At 37.0% G+C, this 23,459-nt stretch overlaps 2 protein-coding genes across 3 annotated transcripts; one reads left to right on the forward strand and one right to left on the reverse strand.

Moving 5' to 3' along the window:
- Positions 1-764: 764 nt before the first annotated feature.
- Positions 765-12,873, reverse strand: rnps1 (RNA binding protein S1, serine-rich domain). 2 transcript variants are annotated; one of them, NM_199761.2, is given in 7 exon segments: positions 765-1,262; positions 3,457-3,598; positions 4,502-4,655; positions 6,518-6,623; positions 7,366-7,551; positions 10,425-10,580; positions 12,649-12,873. In NM_199761.2, coding segments are annotated over 7 exon segments (852 nt in total). In that variant the 5' UTR covers positions 12,651-12,873; the 3' UTR covers positions 765-1,156.
- Positions 12,740-22,841, forward strand: si:dkey-29p9.3. Its single transcript, XM_002661093.8, has 4 exons — positions 12,740-12,957; positions 15,536-16,171; positions 17,602-17,748; positions 19,602-22,841. The coding sequence occupies exons 2-4, from the start codon at positions 15,581-15,583 to the stop codon at positions 20,481-20,483; spliced, it is 1,620 nt and encodes a 539-aa protein (XP_002661139.2). The 5' UTR covers positions 12,740-12,957; positions 15,536-15,580; the 3' UTR covers positions 20,484-22,841.
- Positions 22,842-23,459: the final 618 nt, after the last annotated feature.

The raw sequence follows: 23,459 nt of genomic DNA on the forward strand, positions 1-23,459 counted from the left end.
AAGGTAGCTTGTCGATTTGCCACAGTGAGTCACTCGTAGTGTAATAGAAGGCCTTATGCTGTGTTCACACCAGACACGGAATGCAGGATAAATCATGCCATCCGCGCTTGAACATTGCAGTTTACTCGCTTTATTCGCGCGTCAAAGCCACTTTAGAACAGACACGGATTCATGTGATGGGCAGGGCTTCTGTATGCCTAGTGACTGTAGCTTCGTTGCTAAATGGCTAACATAGATTTTATTAAGAAAATAACAGTGTTTATGCGTTTTATAAAGGCTAAAAAACAGCTTTGAAATGTTTAGGGCCGTGTCCACAAGATCCTTTCAGAGGTGCATCTAGCTCTGCGACCTCAAACTACTCCAGAAACTGGAGGCTTTCAGCGGTGCTTCTGACTGAGCCCAGCCCAGTTTGATAACTTGTTGGTGTGAGCTGGAGGATTTCCCCTGGGACATCATCAACAGGTTCTACGTCACAATCACGCCCAACCACAAGTGCAAGCTCCTGATTGGTTAACGAAGATTAACCAATTCAGATTTTCGAACTCCAGCGATTCGCGCAAAGCGCTAAATTTCACACGCATCGCCCCGCAGGATGTCTATTCGCGCATTTGCATTGACCTAACATGTAAATCACTCGCGCTTGACGCGTGTTCCGCGTCTGGTGTGAACGCAGCATTAGAAGTATGAATATTTGTTGGGTGCATATTCAAGAAGTAAATTCATACGGCTGTGTGAGAACATCAAAGTAAATGACGATTGAGAACGCTAGTATTTAAACTGGTTTATTGATTTTCCTACTCAGATTCTTCCAGATTTACAGGTTTTAGATAATTAGACAATGAATTGTGGACAAATATTAACTTTTAGATAAAACGATGATGCATTTTATTCCATCCCACAACATAAACCAGTAAAAAGCTGTATTTCTCAAAACAAAAAAGCACATTACAAACGAATCACAGTAAAATGAATGATCCAGCACAAGCCCAGTGAATGCACAAACACCAGATTAAAACCATGCACATCCACCCTAACGTCCAAGATGTCATAAGACGGGGGTGTTTACGTCCAATCCTGAGGTACCAGAGGAAAAAAAATGAAAACACTTGGAGAAATCTAACTAAAATATGAACGGGCTGGTCTTGGAAACATGTTCCTAGCGGGACGAGTTGGAACTGGAGCGCGAGCGGTGACGCCTGCGGCCTGGAGACCTGGAGCGAGAGCGCCTTCTCACCGGGGAGCGTCGCCGTGGAGACCGAGACCTGCGAAGAGGACGTCCTGTCAGCTTTGGCGAAGATAAATCACAGACATGCATGCGCTAATTACCTGATAAGACACATGAAAGGCCGAGAGTCTGTGCTCTCTCTGAAGGAGGAGGATAAATAAACAGAAACGCAAGGTCACTGACTGGACATTTGCCAGCAGGTGTAAACTAGAATGAACTTTAGGTCAGCAAGGATGCCGCATTGACTGGTTCTAACGATCCTCGCAGAAACTGAGGAGTTAGCAAGGACAGTCCAATAATTGAGCTGCAAATACTTGAACTTCTCTTAATGTCATTTTGCTGGTGAGTGAAATAATGATGAGTGTTAGAGCTGCGGTAATGGTCAAGAAATTGTTTCTGCATTGATTTTGAGATTTGCTATTCTCTTTTGAATGAATTCTGAGCTTGGTTTTAAACAGTAAATTGCACTGCATGCTATACAGATAGCTGTTCTCTGCTTGCCTCCTAATCCCTACAAATACCACTCAAATCTAAAATAATCATTGATTTCAAGAGTTCACACTCAGCTGATGCTTGAATAAATAAAAGTGTATTTGGCATGGTGTCCCAGGAGAGAGCCCCGAGCTCTGAAGATCCATGAGCCCGTGGCTCCCTCAGTTTAGACAGAAGGGAAAGAGAGGAAAGAGGGGCTCAGGTAAGTCTCGAGAACCCCTGCTATTGGATTAGAAAGGAGTCAGGGTGGAAGGGGGGTTTTTGTAGAAAAACCTAGATGACTTGAGGTAAGACAGACAGACTATTTATATGCATTTGAATGAGCCTGATTGGTTGGTTAGTGATTGATGATGCGAGACCAGCCATGGTGAATCATGAGCAGATAATCCTCTTGAAATTTGGTTATAAAATTTCACAAAGTTCATTTTAACAAAGCAAATTACAAGAGTGCTATCTGCTGTTAATAACCAGCTTAAAGCGCTGTTTGCTGTTAAAAACTAGCCTAGAGCACCGTCTGCTGTTAATAACTAGCCTAGAGCACCGTCTGCTGTTAATAACTAGCCTAGAGCACCGTCTCCTGTTAATAACAAACCTAGAGCGCCGACTGCTGTTAATAACTAGCCTAGAGCACCATCTGCTGTTAAAAACTACACTAGAGTGCCATCAGCTTTTAAAAACTTGCTTAGAACTTTGTCCACTGTTTAAAGCTAGTAACACCAGCTGTTTAATGACTAGCATAGAGCACCCTATGCTGTTAAAAACTAGCCTAGAGCACCATCTGCTGTTTTTAACTAACCAAGAGCACCATCTGCTGTTAAAAACTACCCTAGTGTCATCAGCTGTTAAAAACTTGCTTAGAGCTCCGTCCACTGTTAAAAGCTAGTAACATCAGCTGTTTAAAAACTAGCATAGTGCACCCTATGTTGTTAAAAACTAGCACCGAGCATCATCTGCTGTTTTTAACTAACCAAGAGTGCCATCTGCTGTTAAAAACTAAGCTAAGAATTGTTTAAAGAGAATATATCGAAAATAGAATTAATACAATAAATTTTGAATGCTTTTTTTGAACAATCATGCCACAACTCTAATAAATATTAAACATGCAAACTATAAATCACAGTTATAACTCTTTTGAGCATGCAGTGAAACTGGTTTATTGTAACGGAAAAATGGGGTAAAATAATTAAACACTATTTTTCTAAAAAAAAAAAAAAGGAAGCTCAATGGTCAAATGCCAACTTTTGTGTATGTCATATATACAGTTGAGGTCAGAATTATTAGCCCCCCTGTTTATTTTTCTCCACAACTTCTGTTTAATGGAGAGAAGATTTTTCTTCAACACATCTCTAAACATAATAGTTTTAATAACTCATTTCTAAGGCTTAACTAGGTTAACTAGGCAGGTTAGGGTAATTAGGCAAGTTATTGTATAACGATGGTTTGTTCTATAGACTATCGGAAAAAAACATAGCTTATAGGGACTAATAATTTTGACCTTAAAATGGTTCTTAAAAAATTAAAAACTGCTTTTATTCTAGACGAAACAAAACAAATAAGACTTTCTCCAGAAGAAAAAAAATGTATCAGACATACTGTGAAAATTTCCTTGCTCTGTTAAACATCATTTGGGAAATACGTGTGTGTATATCTTAATATAAATATATATTTTTTGAGCTTAATATTTGTGAAAATCTTTAAGAACAGCAGCAGCAGGCATAAGATGCATTTAAAAGGCCAACCTTCTTCTCATGCGAGGCGGTGTGCGGCGCCACATGGGTGGAGGCGGCGGCATTCTGCGTGGAGGTGACAGTCTCCTCGGAGCAGGACGTATCCTCTGGGCCAGAATAGCAGTTGCTGTGATTTCCTGACCGTCAATCTGACCTGAGAAAAGAGACAGAGTAAAAAAAACTCCTCCCAACCAGCTGATACATTAACATTCAAATATTCATTATTATTTTTTTATACAAAATAATTAATTTTTAATTTTAATTTTTTTCCCAATTTTAATTTTAAAAAATATATAAAATACAATTGTGAGAAACTATTTCTAATCAGCTGTTACATAGATATTTTAACAGTATTTCTTTTTTATTTGATGTTTTTACTTTTTGTGCTTTCTAAAAATATATAAAATTAAATTAACTATTTTTGTAATTGTCCTGTGAGCATTTGTAGTAATTTAGTGCTGTGGAAATATTAATGAGATCCAAAACAAAAGTTTGTTTTGACATGATATATGCGTGTTCTGTAAATATTTATTATGTACATATAAATACACACACGCATGCTTCTATTTCAGACTCTATTTATTTATATAAAAAATTTGTATATTTTTGTTTTTATGTATGCATTTATTAGATATACATAAACATATATAGTACACACACATCAATAAAAACATGCGTGTTAAAATAAATAATTTTAAGTTTAAGAAAATACTGACTGCTGATTGTTTTATTAATGTATTGCATAAAAATGCGACAATCTTACAAATATATTTTAATAGCTGATGCAATAAGGTTTTGGTTATTAACATATAATCTAACAATCTTCACCTTTATTAAGTATACTATTTAAATGGCTACACTTTTTCAAATTTCCTTTTCTCCCCATTTTATAATTTATTGGCAAGAAAGTAAAGCCAAATTTTTTCCACCTCTTCAAAAGTATTAATTTGTTCTCAGAATTAACTAATACATTTCTGAAATCAGATGTCATTTTTTGTTAGTGTTACCATTTTAGTTTAAGTATGATTCAATATTAGTTCCCGTCCTCCACACATACCTCCATCCATGTGTTTGAGGGCTTTCTGGGCGTCCTCTGGAGACTCGTACTCCACATAAGCGTAACCCTTCGATACATTAGGGTGCAGACGATCTGATGGCATATCAATCATCTTGATCTTGCCATATGTGGCGAAGATCTCTTGAATATGATCCTACAGAAAATCAAGCACAGCAGACAATCAGCAAACAACAGCAGCAGAAAGCTTCAAGAATATATATATCAAGTGTGCTTTAAAAATACTTGATGCATGTGTTAATGCTCCATTTTAACTTGCTCTTTTTGTACGTCTTGGTATTTAAAATTAAATGAATCAACATTTTTCTGTATAAATGTATAAAACATTAATTAGCATATTTCACACTCCAGTAATACCCCTGAACAATTCTCAAAAAATGCTAATTAAATATGCAAACTAAATATCTAATAATAATAATTTTATCTATAACTAAATATGCATTCATTTCAAATATATACATATACAATAGATAATGGCAGTTTCAATAGGTTTTTTGCCTTAGTTAAACAGATTTTACATTTCTCTTTTCAGCCCTAAATAATAAATAAGTAAATACTGCCAACATTTAGAATAAAACAATCGGGCAAATGAGGTGTCAGCAAAACCCTCAGTAAAAACTCTTAAAAAGTGTTGTGTATGGAAGTGCTGCTGTAGTGGAGGGTATGAGTGACTCATTTAAAGAAAACAGCCATTAAACAGACCATGCAATTAAACTATACAAATGCAGACAGATAAAGAACAAGTAAACGTTCTGTTTTTCTACTGGTCTAAATTCTCAAATAGTCCAAATTAGGGGTGCATAATTTGTTTTGTCTATGCCATCTTGCTGTAAGAAATACATTTTAATAACTTATTTTTGCTGTGATAAAGATTTATGAAATTTCAATGATTAATTTAAGTGACTAAATAAAAGTAAAAAATGCTGCTTTTGTGAGGAAATGCTCTTTAAAAGCTAGCCTAATGCGCCATCTGCTGTTAAAAATTAGGCTAGAGCATCATCTGCCATTAAAAACTAGAATAGGTTCTGTTAAAAACTAGTCTAGAGCACCATCTGCCGTTTAAAACTAGCCTAGATAGTCATCTGTTGTTAAAAATAGCCTAGCTGCTGTTAAAAACTAGCCTAGAGCATCATCTGCCATTAAAAACTAGAAAAGCTTCTGTTAAAAACTAGTCTAGAGCACCATCTGCCGTTTAAAACTAGCTTAAATCGTCATCTGTTGTAAAAAAAAAAATAGCCTAGTTGCAGTTAAAAACTAGCCTAGAGCATCATCTGCAATTAAAAACTAGCCTAGCTGCTGTTAAAAACTAGCCTATAGCATCACCTGCCATTAAAAACTAGCCTAGCTAATGTTAAAAACTAGCCTAAGACGGCATCTGCAATTAAAAACTAGCCTAAACCGTCATCTGCCATTAAAAACTAGCCTATCTGCTGTTAAAAATTAGCCTAGCTGCTGTTAAAAACTAGCCTAGAGCATCATCTGCCATTAAAACTAGCCTAGAGCATCATCTGCAATTATAACTAGCCTAGCTGCTGTTAAAAACTAGCCTAGCTGCTGTTAAAAACTAGCCTAGATCGTCATCTGTTGTAAACAAAAATAGCCTAGTTGCTGTTAAAAACTAGCCTAGAGCGTCATCTGCAATTAAAAACTAGCCTAGCTGCTGTTAAAAACTAGCCTATAGCATCATCTGCCATTAAAAACTAGCCTAGCTGCTGTTAAAAACTAGCCTAGAGTGCCATCTGCAATTAAAAACTAGCCTAAACCGTCATCTGCCATTAAAAACTAGCCTATCTGCTGTTAAAAACTAGCCTAGAGCATCATCTGCCATTAAAACTAGCCTAGAGCATCATCTGCCATTAAAACTAGCCTAGCTGCTGTTAAAAACTTGTCCAGAGCACCATCTGCTGTTAAAAACTAGCCAAGCTGCTGTTAAAAAAACAGTCAGAAACTCAGAAATATACTGCTTTTGTCATCTAACACACTGATCTTGAACCATACCTTAGTGACGTTCCTGGTGAGTCTTCCCAGATAAAGTTTGGTGGGTTTAGGGCTTGGGCTCCTCCGCTTCCTCTCTTTCTCATCAGTCCGTTTTTGAGATTTGGACCTGGTTGGCAAAAAAAAAAAAGAAAATTCAGCAACGTTCTACGTTTCATCATTACCAATGGGCTCTTTGCACAGCTAGAGTTTTAAAGCCGATGACAACCTTCCGGTGAAAGCTTAATGTGACTATTTTCAATTCAACAAGGTTGTTTTTACACATGGATGTTGTAATGTAACAATACATTCAGGTAAATAGACTCAAGCATTCATTTCAATATTCAAGCGTAAAATGAGATGTAATGTATTTTTTATTTAATGCCATGTCAGCAACCAAGGCTATTTTCAAAAATAAATATAAAATTAAAAATCAACAAACAAATGACAACATAAATTAAATACGATTTTTAGTGTTAATACATAAGAATTCTGAAAATCTTTGCTGGTGTCACTTTGCTAAAAATGTCCTTCAGAGAGTTCAAAACGAGATGAAAGACTGTGTAACCACTAGCGCCGTCAGTAGCAGCAGGCTAGCACAGAAACTCCATTGAAAATACTGTGGTAAATAAACTGTCTTATTATAAATACTTGGCGGGGGTAAATGGAACTTAATGCAGTTCTTCTTGTCCGATCTGAGACCCACTTCATATCGTATAGGCAGTAAAGATCACTGGTTTTTAAAGAAATCAGATCTGAAACATGATATTTTTTTCATTGAAAGACAGTTCACCGGAAGCTGCCGGGGTGCCACACTGATAATTAAAAGTCTGTGTGCATATAGCCCATTGTTTAAGATCACTAAAACCTACTTTGACCGTGAGCGGCGGCGGTTGTCATGGCGACGGCGGCTCGGGCTGGGAGACCCCGATGACCCAGATGAACTAGAGGAGCGGGAGGAGCTAGAAGAGCCAGAGCGACTGGAGCCAGAAGAAGAGCTGGAGCCGCTGGAGGAGCCGGAGCTGGAGCCAGAACTGCTGCTGGAGCTGGAGCTCGACCTGGAACACATCAGACGCGATTCATTATTTAAAGTCAAAGCATCCATACAAATGTCACAGCTGAAATACACAGATACATTTGACCCGTTGTACTGATGGATATTTTAAAAACACTAACTGCGTCCCAAATGGCACACTATGCACTTACACACTCAACAGCAGAGTTTATGTAGTGTCGTCCCAAATGGAACTAATGTTTTTTTTTACTAAGTGGAAATTAAAACATTTTCCCTGATGACGTTTAACGGTTGCCAAATTAGCTAAATAAATTACCTAGTGAAACTACCAAACACCTGCCATGAGTATAACCCTTCACCATCAGGAGGCGCTATAATCACTCTCGTAGGAGAACTTTGCTTTCACAATCCAAAATAAATACAGTAATCCAACATCAGTGACCGAAAGCTTCGCCCCTTCCGCTACCGAGCAAAGCAGCAGCTGTTGAGTGTGTGAAGTGTCCAACAGTCCACAACTCATTTAATGGTTAAACAAGTCATCATCCAGGTATTTAAAGTGCACTTATTCTTCTTAAGAGTTTTAGTATGAATGCACTACATACACCATTTAAATTACAAAATGGCATAGAATAGTGCATTAGTTTGTGATTTGGGATGCACCTACTGTTTGTAAAGCTCTTCAAATTTTACAAATCATTAATTGTAACTTTAGTGTGGGCCAAGAAAAAAAAAGTTAGTTAGGTTCCTCGGGGTCCTCCTGACCCCAAACATTTACAGACCAATTACATAGGGAAATATAAAATTTTATATGACCAACTATATATACATTTTCTAGTATTTATTTTTAATCCAGTATTGCATTTTAATTAACCATTTATTTTTGAATATTTTTCATAACTAAGGCAGTTTTGTAGATGTTTATGCCAATTTCTATAAAATGGTTCTCTGTTGCAGTCACACATGCGTGTTTATGCATGCATACATAAGAGATAAAAATTGTTTATGTCCCAATTTTTTATTTGTGCTTTAGACCCCGGCCTTTGCAGAGATGTAAAATTTTCCAGATTGATAGTATTTAAAATGTATTTTAGACAAATATCCTTTTTTTCTCTTCACTTTACCCATTTATTTTCAATGTGGAGTCAATCTGATCCCAAGAATCCTAAACAGCGATTTTTTTACACACCTTTAAAACAAAAGAATCAAGTCCAGTTACTTTGTGTGTTTTAAGATTAGTTTTAAGATTACTTTTTAGAAAAAGTTTCATCCCCTTTAGATGTAGGGAACACACGATTCAGCGCAACAAATAAACCTGCTGATTTTTTCACCCATTCATCAGAATATTATCTTTTGTGTTCAAGAGAAGAAAAAAACCACTTGACTGTGAATAAAAACAGTAAGAAAATGTTTATTTTGGGTGAGCTATCCCTTTAACTTTCCTCTGAAATGTTTTTTTTACCTGATCTTGTTTCTGTTTTCATGAATATGTGCATTTTCAAACAACACATTTAATGATTTAATGAAAGCAGTATTTAATAGTCCCTTGTATGTCTGGTAAATCATGGTAAACACACCAAGCAAACCAAACATTTAAAAAAAAAAATCAATCAATAAAACAGTACATTACACAAACACTAAATAATTAATAGTATTACATGAGTTATTGACTTCAAACTATTTACATATACTCTGTATACTACACTTTGATGGATGTTTTAAATGCATTTCTAGAGCATAATACACAATATTCCATTGTTCCCAAATGATTTTACTGGGTAATTCAACATATAATAATTTAAAAGCATTTGCAATTTCAGTCATGATACTTGTTTAATTAAACTGCAATTTGTTAAAGGGATAGTTCACCCAAAAAATGCATCCGTTTAATTGTCATTACTTACTCACCCTTTACTTGTTCTAAACTTTGAGTTCCTATCATATGGTGAGCACAAAAGAAGGTATTTTTGAGAAAGCTAGAAACCTAAAAGCATTGATTTCATAGTAGAAAAAACTAATATGGTAGTCCCAGGTTACAGGTTTGCAACATTCTCCAAACTATATTCTTTTGTGTTCGACAGAACAAACTCAAAGGTTTGGAACCACATGAGGGAAAGTAAATAGGGAGTAAATGTTCATTTTTTTGGTGAACAATCTCTTTAAATGGTCTTTTTGCAGTGTACTATTCACTGTGATAAGTCAACATCTACATTGATTAAGTGTGAAATAAAAAAAGAAGAACTGAAACAACTTAAACCAAATGAAGTCATCGCAGTTTGACAGCTACCATTTCTGGTCACAAAGTTCTTTTTGAACAATGAGTAAATTCATTTTAGGTCACACTTCACAAGGTTTCATTAGTTAATTTATTTACTAACATTAACTATGTGTTAACTCTACTTGCACAGCATTTATGAATCATAGTTTAACATTTACTAATGCCTTATAAAATCCAAATCCATGCTTGTTAAGATTAGTTAATGCACTGTGACTGAACTGAATTATCAATAACTAACCTTAGCCAACAAGAACAAATACTGTAGTAAATGTACTGTTCACTGTTTGTTCATGTTAATAAATGCATTAACTAACATTAACCTATTGTAAAGAGTTACCTCATTTAATGCAAAAGTAACATATATAGCCTATTTAGTTCATTATTATTACCTATATAGTGACAAATTATCATGAAAGCAACTGTTAAATTTTTACAAATTATTTTATCCCAAACTTAAGCACTTTTCGAATCTTGAAAAATGCAAGCCTTTTCAAGGATTTCCAGCACCTGTAAGAACCCTGATTGAATGTGGTTCTGCATTGCACAGCTTAATCCTTTCCTAAAACTAGATTTCCATAATACTGCCTGTGATTTATTTCGTATAGAAACTGGAAAGTGACTGAGGGTTGTTCCACCAGTACCTGCTGCTACTGCTGCCAGTGGAGTTGCTGCGGCGCTTGCGGATCTTATCTCTGCCTCTCTCCTTCTCGGCTCCCTCCTTCGCAGGAGCTTTCTCCTTCCCTCGTTCCCTGGGCTTGTCCTCTGATCGCTCCCTGCGCTTGGTTGGTGATGGGGCCCTGTGCCAATAGAACAAGCAATGGAGGTTTAGTTTGGAAAAAAACAACAAACATTGTTAAAACAGTCTTGATCTTAGGCCTGCTTGATAAATCGATTTTAAACCGAAGCATTGTCAGTCCATAGTGATTGTCATGAAATATGAAAAATGTAAAGAAATCTAAACGTAAAGGTTTTATATAGCTATATATAAGATTCTAAACAATTTTATTAAATTGAATTTAAAATGGTGTAGTTGTTTTCTTAATTTGTTACGAGAACTGACAACTTTATTGGAAAAAAATGTTTTAAATAAACAGAAGCATAGTATAGCGTACTTTGATTATGCTTGGTCTTTTTTTTGGTGCTGTTAAATTCCCACATCAAACCTGCAGCTCTTTAAAGAAATTAAAGCAAATGGCATTTCAAAATACAAATCAGTTTTGATCAGATAAATCGCAATTCGATTTTAGATTTCTAAAGCAAATAACAGCATCAGCTGCTTTTCTGCATAAATCGCTGAAATTTATAGCTGGAGGGAAATAAGCCTGCTTATTAAAAACACAGTGCAGGGGACAAAATGCATTGTAGACCAACACATTTCAGGTAGAGTTCTTAATATTAGATGTTGTATCGGTTTTTAGAGTGTAACAGTTCATATATTCATACTGAACTAGCCTATAAGGCTGTAGTAAAAACCTCAATTTTACAATACCACACTTTTTGAAAGCCAGACGCAAAGAAACAAAAGCAAACCATGGCAACCACAGTGTTCACCTTTGTCCTACACTATTTGCATTTTACATTTCATTGTTATGCTCTGCTGTTTACAGTTAATGAGATCTGTCAGCACAATTGCAGTCTAATAAAGTACAAGCCATTTCAATTACAGTTATATTAAAATCACAAAATAAAAAATACATTGAAACCAATATTGTTTAAAAAGGTAAACTAAATAATTTTTATTAAAAAAAAACATGCTCCTTTCAGCTATAATTAACAGCTACTATGCTGCAGTGCAGTAGTTTCTTTTTACATGTTTGCATTTCTTCTTAATGTACCAACATTTTGAATTAACCATAATTTAATACATTTATATTTAATATTTTATTGGTTAATTAAATGGTGATCGGCAAGTATAGTCCAACCTTGCTATCAGAACCTGTAAAATAAAATTTGACCTCTACTTATACTCTCTAAAATTATGGAAATTTTGCAATCACAATAAGGTTTTTAGGGATATTAATTACAATATAATACCCACAGATCACTTCCTTATCACAATAATTGCTGACTCGGATTCAAACTATTTCTCACATTTTGGTCATTCAAATTGTACTCTCAGTTGTTTAATGTTGTGTATCAGTTGGTATCTAGCATCAAAACAGTAAAAATTTTATGCATTTTCATACAACACAGTAAATAAGCAACTAGGGTTTTATCCATTTGCCCATATAAGCAACATTTAAATTATACTTAAAAACCGAGTATGATGATCTATTATATATATTAGGTAATACATATTTCAATAAGTGGGGAGTCTACATGGATTATATAATTTGACACATTGAAGTTCAACTTTGTATTTAATATAATTTCATACATTTTTATACATATCAGTTTAATTTAATGTGTGATATGAACATTAGATATAGCTGAAAGTAACAGCTTAGATTAAAACAATTAACATAACTTAAAGCATTTTAATACAAATTGTTAGTGGAAAAGTGTGAATAACGTTAATTGTAAATAAACGTGGTGGCCAACAAATGCACTGCACTGAAATTCCCACTTTAAAGAGAAATTATAGATCATTTAGACATAAGCATAAGTTTACATGAGCAAGTTAAACCTTTAAAACTGCGATGACTTGATTTATGATTAAAAATATGCAATGTTTGTTGACTTTTAGTGTAACGCTAGCTTGTTGAGCTAATGCTAACACCGCCGAGATAAAACACGATAGTACAAAATGCCGACCCTTTTTACTAAAAACGCGACGTAAACATCTCTGCATAAACGCAGCTACAAATATGAAAACAAAACTGTCCGCACAACATAAACTTTAATCAGACAAACAGTCAAACTTACATGATGAATGAAGAGCGCGCGACACACTATCGCTGAGCTCGACAACCGTCGCGTCCTAATGACGTTTCCGTGAGGACGCAGGCGTGACGGCACTGATCCTGCGACGGTCCAACGGAGGCGGGGTGTGTTTTAATGCAATGGTCGTAAAGTAAAACAATAATGTACGCTTTTCAACAACACGTACTGTTGTTGTGTTGAAATCATCAGATCAGCGCGTTATGAATATAAAGACGAGCATTGTCATGTGACTTTATGATGGACCGTATCGTCGCTTTAAACGAAAACAGCAGAAGAGCAAAGTCGCAATAGGTGAGAGATGCTTAATTCTATTGTGCTCTTCTTAGTGCACTAGATCGATAGGGTGAATCTGAACTTGTTTCCCTATTAAAAACATTTCACTAGTAGAGTTTTTAAAATTACAACTGGTTTAACAAAAATAAAATCTGCCACCGGTGTGAAGTGGTTAGCTGCTCATGCTGGTGTGAATTGCTTATTAGACTGGCAGACTAGCTGGACACCAGTTTAAAACATCTGTTTTGGAGTAAAGCTTACTTAAGAGTATTTTTCTTTAAAAATAATTGGCAATATGTACTATCAAGAACGTCGTTTAGTTTATGAAAAGCGGACAAAGGAAATTGTATGAAACTTAGCTGGGACATTGTACCAGAAACATGCATCATCTGTCCCTGAAATAAAAAATACTGGAAATGAAAAGTATTTCATCCCACAAATGTCTGAAATAGACTGATGGATGATTTATGTGAGTTGTTTTGTAAAGGAATGTGTCATTCATTTGGTTCTCAGATTGTTTTTCTTTATTAAAAACACTTTACTAATGTACAAACCCTGCCATTGTCCTTGTCCTCAGCCCAATTGAACCTACAGCTTTAATAGTTTTGTAATGTTAAAACCGTTATTCAGGAAGAAAAAACTTCAGAAAAAGCAAGTTTAAGTTGTTATCATTCACATCAATTGATTAAAAACATGAAATTATAAATAAATTCTACTCTACAAATATATAATCAAAATAAACTTACAATTGGACCCTATGTTTCCGTCAGTCTTGTCACATTTGCATTAAATTTAAAACATAATGCGTGCAATACACATTTTAGGTTGATTTGGAGGGGACATTATTTGCTGGTGAAGAAGCTGACAATGATCAAGGATGCATTCTATCATTGAATTGTAGGATTTTATTGAGGACGTGAAGCTTAAGTCAGGCCCTTTCACATTTTTATAAGTGTAAATGTAAGTTTCTGCTAGAATGTCCCAACTAAATGTAAACGTAACAGCAATTTTTAGACTTTTTATTATTTATTTTACTAGTCTCTTATTATCAAAAATAGCAGGATATCGTTTAAAGGAAATTTTCAACATTATAATTCATTCATTTATTTTCTTTTCGGCTTGGTCCCTTTATTAATCTTGGGTCACCACAGCAGAATGAACCGCCAACTTATCCAGCACATTTTTTTTTTACGCAGCGGATGCCTTTCCAGCTGCAACCCATAACTGGGAAACATCCATACACACTCATACACTACGGATCATTTAGCTTATCCAATTCACCTGCACCACATGTCTTTAAACTTGTGGGGGAAACCGGAGCACCCGGAGGAAACCCACACGAACATAAGGAGAACATGCAAACTCCACACAGAAATGTCAACTGACCCAGCCGAGGCTCGAACCAGCCGAGGCTCGAACCAGAGGCTCGAACCACTTTTGACAGAACTTTTGTCTAAGCAAAGTCAGACCTTACTGTCCTAATAAAATAATTCAAAGTCAAGAGTCAAGACATGATGATCATATTTTATTGTGGTAAAATAAGCGTAATCTAGAGACCTTTGCCTTTCATATAAGCCACTTTTGATACCAAATGATCAACTGCTGTAGAAGTCAAGTTATTGTTTGTTTTTCCTAAAACATGGATAGGCGACAAGACTTTTGGCAGGCAGTGAACCAGGGGTGCTCAATCCTGTTCCTGGAGAGCCACCTTCCTGCAGATTTCAGTTGCTAACCCAAATCAAACACACCTGAACCAATTAATTAGGACCTGAACTCCACGTGACAATTACAGGCAGGTGTGTTTGATATGGGTAGCAACTGAAATCTGCAGGAAGGTAGATCTCCAGAAACAGGATTGAGCAGCACGCCTGCAGTGAACAATTTACGCTATGAATAACCCACTAACAAAGTCTATTAGCCCAATAAACTTGTCATTAGAGGATTATTAATGGTTAGTAAGGTAGTACCTGGGTTTAGCTATTGGGTGGGATTAAGGATGTAGAATAAGCTCATACTTTATGACAGTTAACATCTTAACAAAAGGCAGGTAATGAGTAGGCCCACACGGAATCTGTGCGCGCAAAATTCCGCAAATTTTCTGCAGATTTTCCACAGATTTTCCCCAAAATTCCGCAGATTTTCCACAGATTTTCCCCAGAATTCTGCAGATTTAAAGCGCATCATTAATTCTGTTTATTTACTTGAGTAAATGTGTAAATCTGAATTTGTTCAGTTTTTATTCAGTAATTTATTACTTTTATATATTAAGGTTTTAGTTATGATACTCCTCTGGATACTCCCAAAATAATTCCACAGAAATCCGCAGATTTTTACCAAAATTAGCAAAAAATAGCAAAAAATGTCCGCAGATTTCGTCTGGCCCTAGTAATGAGCCAGTAGTTAATAGTGTGACTTAAACTAAAGTGTTACCTACAGTAGTTCCAGGTTTTCAGCATTTGCATATATATTATTTTGTGTTCAACAGGATAAAGACACTTAAGAACAAGTAAAAGATGAGTAAATGATAACCGAGCTATCTTTAAATCAACATAGGTGGAAGATCTATTTCATCCTGAACATTTTTGCTTTATTTCAGGATCCGCCAGCCTGTTTTTTTCGCTCTCATTACTTGTTCTCCATCATGGGCCGACTAGACGACGCCGCCAAGCGCAAGGTAGTGGAGCTGCGGGAAGCTGGTTTAAGTTTCCGTAAAATCAAAGCCGTGCTGGAGCTGGAGAACATCAAGGTGTCGGCGCAGGCCATCTACCTGTTCCTGAAGGAGTTTCAAGGCAGAGCCCACAAGGAGGATGGAGCAGCTGGAAACAGCAGTCACATGGTGCCGGTTTCGATGCCGAGCGGCTCTGAGACGCGGACGGGCAGCTGGAGCGACCAGCAGCTCAGAAACCTCCTCAGAGAAGCTTCTAGAGTCGCTGCTTCTCAGCTGGCTGGATCCTCAGCCAATCCAAGAGCGGGACAGCCATCTGGGACGGGTCCAGCGGGTCCACAGGGTGCGGATAAAGACGAGGACATCAGGATTGTCAGTGTCACTTCTTTGGCACAAGGCACGCAGCATGCTGGCGTTCAAGGGCAGCGTTCGGGAGTGGGAACGGCAGCTATGAGTGCTGCCGCCGCTGCTGCTTTTATACGAAAACGCCACACGCCCTCTCCTGCCAACCCTATGCTGGTGGCACGCAAACGGCTCCTGGATAAAGCTTTACTCCATAGAGCGAGGGTGGGTGTATTGCACATCTACACTTTTTACTTTTATTATTAAACTTATACTGCAGTCAACATTTGAAGTGGATCAAAAAGGTTTTTTAAAATTGGGGTACATGCACAGCCTCTTTAAATTTTCAGCCAGCCAGTCCAAGTGCTTCGGTGAACTCAGCCACGACATTACAAAACTCTCAATGTTTAAGATTTAATTAAAAATGAATGATCGTCACTTCCTGATTGATATACGATATGAAGTGGGTCTCAGAGCGGATGTAAAGCACTGCATTAATTTCCATTTTTACACAATATGTCTATGTATTTTTAGTGGAGTTTCTGCACTCGCTTGCTGCTACTGATGGTGCCTGCGTTTACACGTCTTTCATCTCATTTTATGCTTGAACAACTAAATGAATGCTTAAGTCTATTTAACTTATTATATATTAACTACACTACAACATTGATGATGTAAAAGGAACCTTATGAAATTGAAAATAGTCACATACACACTTACATTTCACCAGAAGTTTATCGCTGGCTGAAAAACAATGAGTGTTTGTTCAATTGAAGATAAAAAGGTTCTGTCTAATACTTCATGTTTTTGTTCTTAATTACTTTTTTTCCAGCTTTCCGGCTGAGCCTAGAAGAGACTTAAGCATTACAAACCCCATGCTAACTATCCCCAAACATTGAATGATATATTACAAACTGACTTTTTTTATCACCGTTAAGCACATTTCTCTTCTGATTGTAAAAACAAGTTCATAACTAATTATTAGTGCTGGGCAAACTCTAATCGTGATTAATCGCATCCAAAATTAAATTTTGTTTTGAAATAATATGAGTTTGTGTATTTTATATATATATATATATATATATATATATATATATATATATATATATATATATATATATATATATATATATATGTATAATATATATATAATATATATATATATATATATATATATGTATATATATATATATATATATATGTATAATATATATGTTTTATATATACATATTTTATTTATATATATATATATATATATATATATATATATATATATATATATATATATATATATATATATATATATATATACACACACACACACACACACACACACACACAATACACACTTATATATTATGTCAAATTAAACTTTTATTGTATTTTATTTATGCCCAGCACTAGTAATTATTTAAATTGTTGTTGTTTTTTATTCTGCCTAAAAATGTTTAACTGATCATTGTCAAATCATAAAATGAACATTTAATACTATAATAATACATTTTATAATCTAAAAAAAAAAGAAAAAGTAACGTGCATATTATAGGAACATGTGCTTCAATTTCACTCAAATGAATAAATCAATTCTTTATTATTTTTTTGTGAACATCCCACAGTAATACACCAAAATAAACGGGCTTGTGTGTTTTTTGAAGGTAAGAGACAGCAGCCCTCAGGGCGGCCAGCAGGTGTCGGTGTCGGTGAGACGAGATCAGTCCTGTTTCTCTACCTCTGATGGGAGAAAGCTAGTGTTACCGCAGTCAGCTTCATACGACCTCACTACACCCAGACCTCCAAACATGGTGAGTGCTAAAGCATCATCAATATAATAAATACATGAATGTATAATAAATAAATTTTTTATAATTTCTATCCAATAATTATTTGTGGATAAAATCAGAATGAAATGCAATCTACTGCAGTTTTGCTTTAAATTTGGTAAGGTTCATCTGCGCAGATGCAGACATGTTACACGGTTGTGCTTCAGACATCCTTAAATAAAATCTAAAAACAAAATAAATAAATAATTATTTCTCATGTTGACATTACACATTGTACTTAATTGTGTTTATTCTTGTTTTTTTTTTATATTTCTAATTGATTAAATTTACAGTTTGGGAGAATAACCCAAGTAAATGCTGGTTTATACTTTTGCATCAAGTGATCGCTGTGACTAGGGCTGCACGATTTATCGTATTATTATCATGATAACGATACTTGTGGCCCACGATCAATAATTAAATATCGACCAAGCCGTTAATTTAATGGGCAGAGTTTATGGATTGTACCGCATCACAAGCACGCGGTGACTGCGACTAGATTGCAAGTGTGTTTTTTTTGCAATGTTGATCAGGTAGCCAAGGTAACACAACAAACCTCATTAACCACCTTCAAAGCCATCACAAAGTGGCTGTCATCAGTGGGTTATTGAGCTCAGAAAAATTCTGCTTTGCATTTTTCCATGCATTACTAACATCACTAAACCAGACAACATTTGTTTTATCAGTTAATCACATATTCGCGGAGATTCAGCTGTTTTTTTCAGACGCGTTCGCTAGTCATGTAGACAGAAGATACTGTATCCAATTGTGGCCCTGTTCACAGTGGTATTCAGGTTTGTTTTCATCAGTCTGGTGCAACTTCTATCATTTACTAGAAAAGTAGATGCAATTAAAAGTTTCAGATCAATTAAACTCACTTTATTAAAAGACTAGCCTATTTAATGCATTAAATAATGAAATGGATAACTGATTTCCTTTGTTTCCGATTAGACCATGCACTTTATTCTGTTTTACAGTTTTAATATGCATATGTATTTTTTAACATAACATTGGTTTAACAAATGTTTTAGCAGATTGAAAGTAATACAATTTTTAATTTTGATTAAAAACTTTATGCAAAGGATCTGGAATTGATTGATCGCTCAAAAAAAAAAAATTATCTAACACATGCATCGCTCTCATGCCACATTTTCGAGGATAAATTTGCATGGGCGGACATTAGGGATGTAACGGTATCAGAATTTCACAGTACGATAATACCTCGGTATGAATGGCACGGTACGATATTTATTGAATAATTTACAGGAAAAACAAAACTAATGAAAAGACTAAAAAAAAGTGCCAAAAGTGTTTATTTACCTTAGCACTGAACATATCAATAACATACAAATTACCATTAGAAAGAAACCGAAATGCTTCCACACATCCGATTTAAAACCCGCTTTAGGTTCGATCGTTTCCAGCTCTTTTTCTTCCCCGCTACTAGCAACACACTCCATTTCCGCATTACTGGATCTGTAGTGACAACAGACCGCAATGGATGATGGCCACGCCTAGGCTGATGGGAATTGTAGTTCCCGCTACCTCCCGTTCGCTTCATTCGCTTAAGCAAACTTTTCTCAGAAATATAGTTTTATTGAGTCATGCGCCTACGGTAATATTGAAAAAAATTACTATTGCGGTATGACGGTATTTACAATATTGTTACATCCCTAGCGGACATGCAACAACATTAATCATAAGGTAGACACAGGGCTTAATTTGTGCTGGAAGATGCCGGATCACCATCATGACTGAAAAGAGAGTTTGTTGTAAAGTGAGGATAAATCCATATACAAAACAACAATATGCATGATCAAACCTGTATTTTGCAGAGAGCACTACATCAAGGAGCCAGTCCACACAGGAGGTGGATGCACCAACGGGTGGGTGTTCCTGTCCGTGTTCCTCAAAATCCTCCTCGTGTTGGCATCCGCCTTCCTGAGCCATCCACGTCTGCGGCGGCATCCCAAAACACAGCCGCCCCTGCTCGTGTCCAGAACGTGAGCAACCAGCCCTCACCTCCTCCTCCTGCTCCTCCTGCCCAGAGGAACGTCCTGGAGCCTGGAGCCGTGAGCAGCCTGCAGGAGCAGATCCAGCTGCTGGGCAATGAGCTGAGAAGTTTGGGACTGGCGCTGAGGATGATGGTGGACCATCAAGGCCGACTGGAGAGAGAACAAGCGCAGCAAACTCAAGTCCAGAAGCAGATCCTCAGCACCCTTCAGGATCTTGCTTCCAAATTCGACCCTCTGCAGCCCACATCTGCTCCAGCATCCTGTTCGATGGCCTCGTCTGCGGTCTTCAGCCAGGCTCCGACCAATCAGAGTGTGTACGCTCAGTGCAGTCAAGCCCAAACGCGCTACAACGAGATCCACGATTCCGGACTGGAGGGCATCGAGGTGTTTTCTCTGGACCAGCTCAGCCCGACTGCAATGAACGGGTTTCAGTCGTGCCCGACCTCCAGCGGGCCCCCGTTCACCCATGCACAGGGGCGCACGGCAACGTTCACGCAGACGCAAACATTTGCGTCCAGTGCGCTGCCGTTTGCGCAACCGCACACAGACTCCTTCATTGGAATGGATGGAAAAACCGTAGACCTGGCCTCCACCAGTGCGGATGGCTCATTTCAGACCTGTAGTCCGGGGAACCAGACCTCGAGTCTTCCAGTTTCACCGCGCGATTCTGAGCTGAACATTATCAAAGTGGAAAATGTGTGAAGTGTGTGACTGAAGTCTAGAGATGTGGTCACAAAAAAAACAATCGAGAAATTGATTCAAAGATTTTCAAAATCACTATTGTCTCTTGAATTGATTTTGAGCTTACTTTTAAACAGCAGAAGGCGCTCTAGGATTTTTTTATATATAGTAGAGTATTGAAAGGAAAGCATGGGAAGCAAAGAGAGGGGAAGAATCAGCATAGGACCGCAAGGCGGGAATCGAACTCGGGTCGCCATGAGCACCGGAGTACATGTGTTGACACACTAACCACTGCACCACTGGCGCCAACTAGGATAGACTTTAACAGCAGATGGTGTTCTCTGTTGACAACAGTTGACTCCTCTCACCGTTAGTTTGCCATGAGAAAAAGATAGGCAACAAGAAAGCCCTCTAGCCCCTAACTCAAAATACTGAAATTCAAGTCTCAGTAACTTCGGATTCAGTAACTTCACCTGGACTTAAACAGCAGTTGGTGCTCTAGCGTAGTTTAAATAGGCGCTCTAGGCTAGTTTTTAACTGCTGATGCCTCTCTAGGCTAGTTTTTAACTGCAGACAGTGCTCTAGGCTAGATTTTAAAAGCAAATGGTGCCCTCTAGAGTAGTTTTTTTAACAGCAGATGGCGCTCTAGGCTAGTTTTTTACTGCTGATGCCTCTGTAGGCTAGTTTTTAACAGCAGGCAGCGCTCTATGTTAGTTTTTAACAGCAGATAACGCTCTAGTCTAGTTTTTGACAGCAGATGGTGGTCTAGGCTAGATTTTAAAAGCAGGTTGAGCTCTAGGCTAGTTTTTAACAGCAGATGCCATTCTAGGCTAGTTTGTACCAGCAGAAATTGCTCTGGACTAGTTTTTAACAGCAGATAACGCTCTAGTGTAGTTTTTGACAGTAGATGGCGCAGCAGATAACAGCAGATAACGCTCTAGTCTAGTTTTTGACAGTAGATGGCGCAGCAGATAACAGCAGATAACGCTCTAGTCTAGTTTTTGACAGTAGATGGCGCAGCAGATAACAGCAGATAACGCTCTAGTCTAGTTTTTGACAGCAGATGGCGCAGCAGATAACGCTCTAGTCTAGTTTTTGACAGTAGATGGCGCAGCAGATAACGCTCTAGTATAGTTTTTGACAGTAGATGGCGCAGCAGATAACAGCAGATAACGCTCTAGTCTAGTTTTTGACAGTAGATGGCGCAGCAGATAACAGCAGATAACGCTCTAGTCTAGTTTTTGACAGCAGATGGCGCAGCAGATAACGCTCTAGTCTAGTTTTTGACAGTAGATGGCACAGCAGATAACAGCAGATAACGCTCTAGTATAGTTTTTGACTGTAGATGGCGCAGCAGATAACAGCAGATAACGCTCTAGTATAGTTTTTGACAGTAGATGGCGCAGCAGATAACCGCAGATAACGCTCTAGTCTAGTTTTTGACAGTAGATGGCGCAGCAGATAACGCTCTAGTATAGTTTTTGACAGCAGATGGCGCAGCAGATAACGCTCTAGTATAGTTTTTGACAGCAGATGGCGCAGCAGATCGCAGCACATAACACTCTAGTCTAGTTTTTGACAGCAGATGGTGCAGTAGATAACACTCTAGTCTAGTTTTTGCAGATGGCTGACTAGCCTAGAGCCCCACCTGCTGTTAAAAACTAGCTTACAGAGGTATCAGCTGTTAAAAACTAGCCTAGAGCACCTATTAAAACTAGGCTAGAGCACCATCTACTGTTAAAGTCCAGATGAAGTTACTGAATCAGAAGTTACTGAGACTTTAATTTCAGTATGTTGAGTAAGGCACGGGGGGCTTTCTTGTAGCACATCATTTTCTCATAGCAATCTAATGGTAAGAGGAGTGTGGCTAAGAATATTGTGGCTGATGCATCAAACTGATGTCAACAGAGAAGGACCACCACTTCAAATGCAGAAGCACATGGTAAGACTTGATTGAAGGTTACCAAAACTATTTTTGTTTTCAGTGGATTAACGAAATAATTAACTGGTCGCCTAAAGAATAGCAATGTGCACTACTAATCACTGTCTTTAAAGACTAGCTAATCACTGACTAGCTAATCACTGTCTTTAAAGACTAGCCTAGAGCGCCATCTGCTGTTAAAAACTAGCCTAAAGCATTTTGAACATTTCTGAATGGATTTCTTAAATGTTTCTTTCTTTTTGCCACAGCTCTTCTGAAATCTGAATTTCAGTAGCCAAATCCTTTGGCCTACAGTGTATTTTGTTGTATAGAACTCCTGTAGCTTCCTAGAGAAACTTATATGAAGTAAAAAAAAGTTTCCTTTTGTTTTTCATTTTATTTAATTGTAAACTGTAATTTTGCCTTTTTTATAGGAAATAAATATCATAGTAGACATAGTTTTTGCTGTTATCTTTGTATTTTTTTATATTCTGTTTATTTAATTCTGAAACATGAATAAAGCAATAGTTTGATGGATTTTAGTCTTCAGTGATGCCATGGTTTATTTGTATTTATTTATTTATTTTTTATTTTTTTAAATAACTTTTGTTTTAAAAATTAGATAAGTGGTATACACAAATATAAAAAATGCTTAGAAAGAAGCATTAGCTACTGGAAGACGTTGAAATAAAAATTAAACTTTTGTTTAAAGATAATATGTCATACCTTCAAGCTCTACCGTTTTTCCCAGGATTCTCCCGTATTTTACAGTTCTATGCCGCTATCATCCCGTACAAAAGGTATTTTCCCATATTCAGTCTTTCTCTGAAGGGTGGAAATAAACATTAAAGAGCCGATCGTCCCTATACGCAACCCATACCGCCAGACCACCAGGGGCCGCCCCTTGCTCTTAAATGTGTGTCTGTTCTGTGCTTTCGGTTTATTTAGGCATGAAAACACTTTGAAATAAATAAAAAACGTTGGGATTCCCTTTCCTTTACATTCCAGGCGTAATCGCCTCTCCTTTGCAATCCTTGAACAGTCATATAGCAGTGCGTGACTGTCAGCTGACGCGC

Source organism: Danio rerio, chromosome 3 (genome assembly GCF_049306965.1).
Source record: "Danio rerio strain Tuebingen ecotype United States chromosome 3, GRCz12tu, whole genome shotgun sequence".
In the NCBI taxonomy this organism is placed as follows: Eukaryota; Metazoa; Chordata; class Actinopteri; order Cypriniformes; family Danionidae; genus Danio; species Danio rerio.

Coding starts and splice junctions, on each gene's coding strand:
- si:dkey-29p9.3 (XM_002661093.8), top strand. CDS start 15,581: ATGGGCCGACTAGACGACGCCGCCAAGCGCAAGGTAGTGGAGCTGCGG. Junction 16,172..17,601: donor CTTTACTCCATAGAGCGAGG/GTGGGTGTATTG, acceptor TGTTTTTTGAAG/GTAAGAGACAGCAGCCCTCA. Junction 17,749..19,601: donor CACCCAGACCTCCAAACATG/GTGAGTGCTAAA, acceptor TGTATTTTGCAG/AGAGCACTACATCAAGGAGC.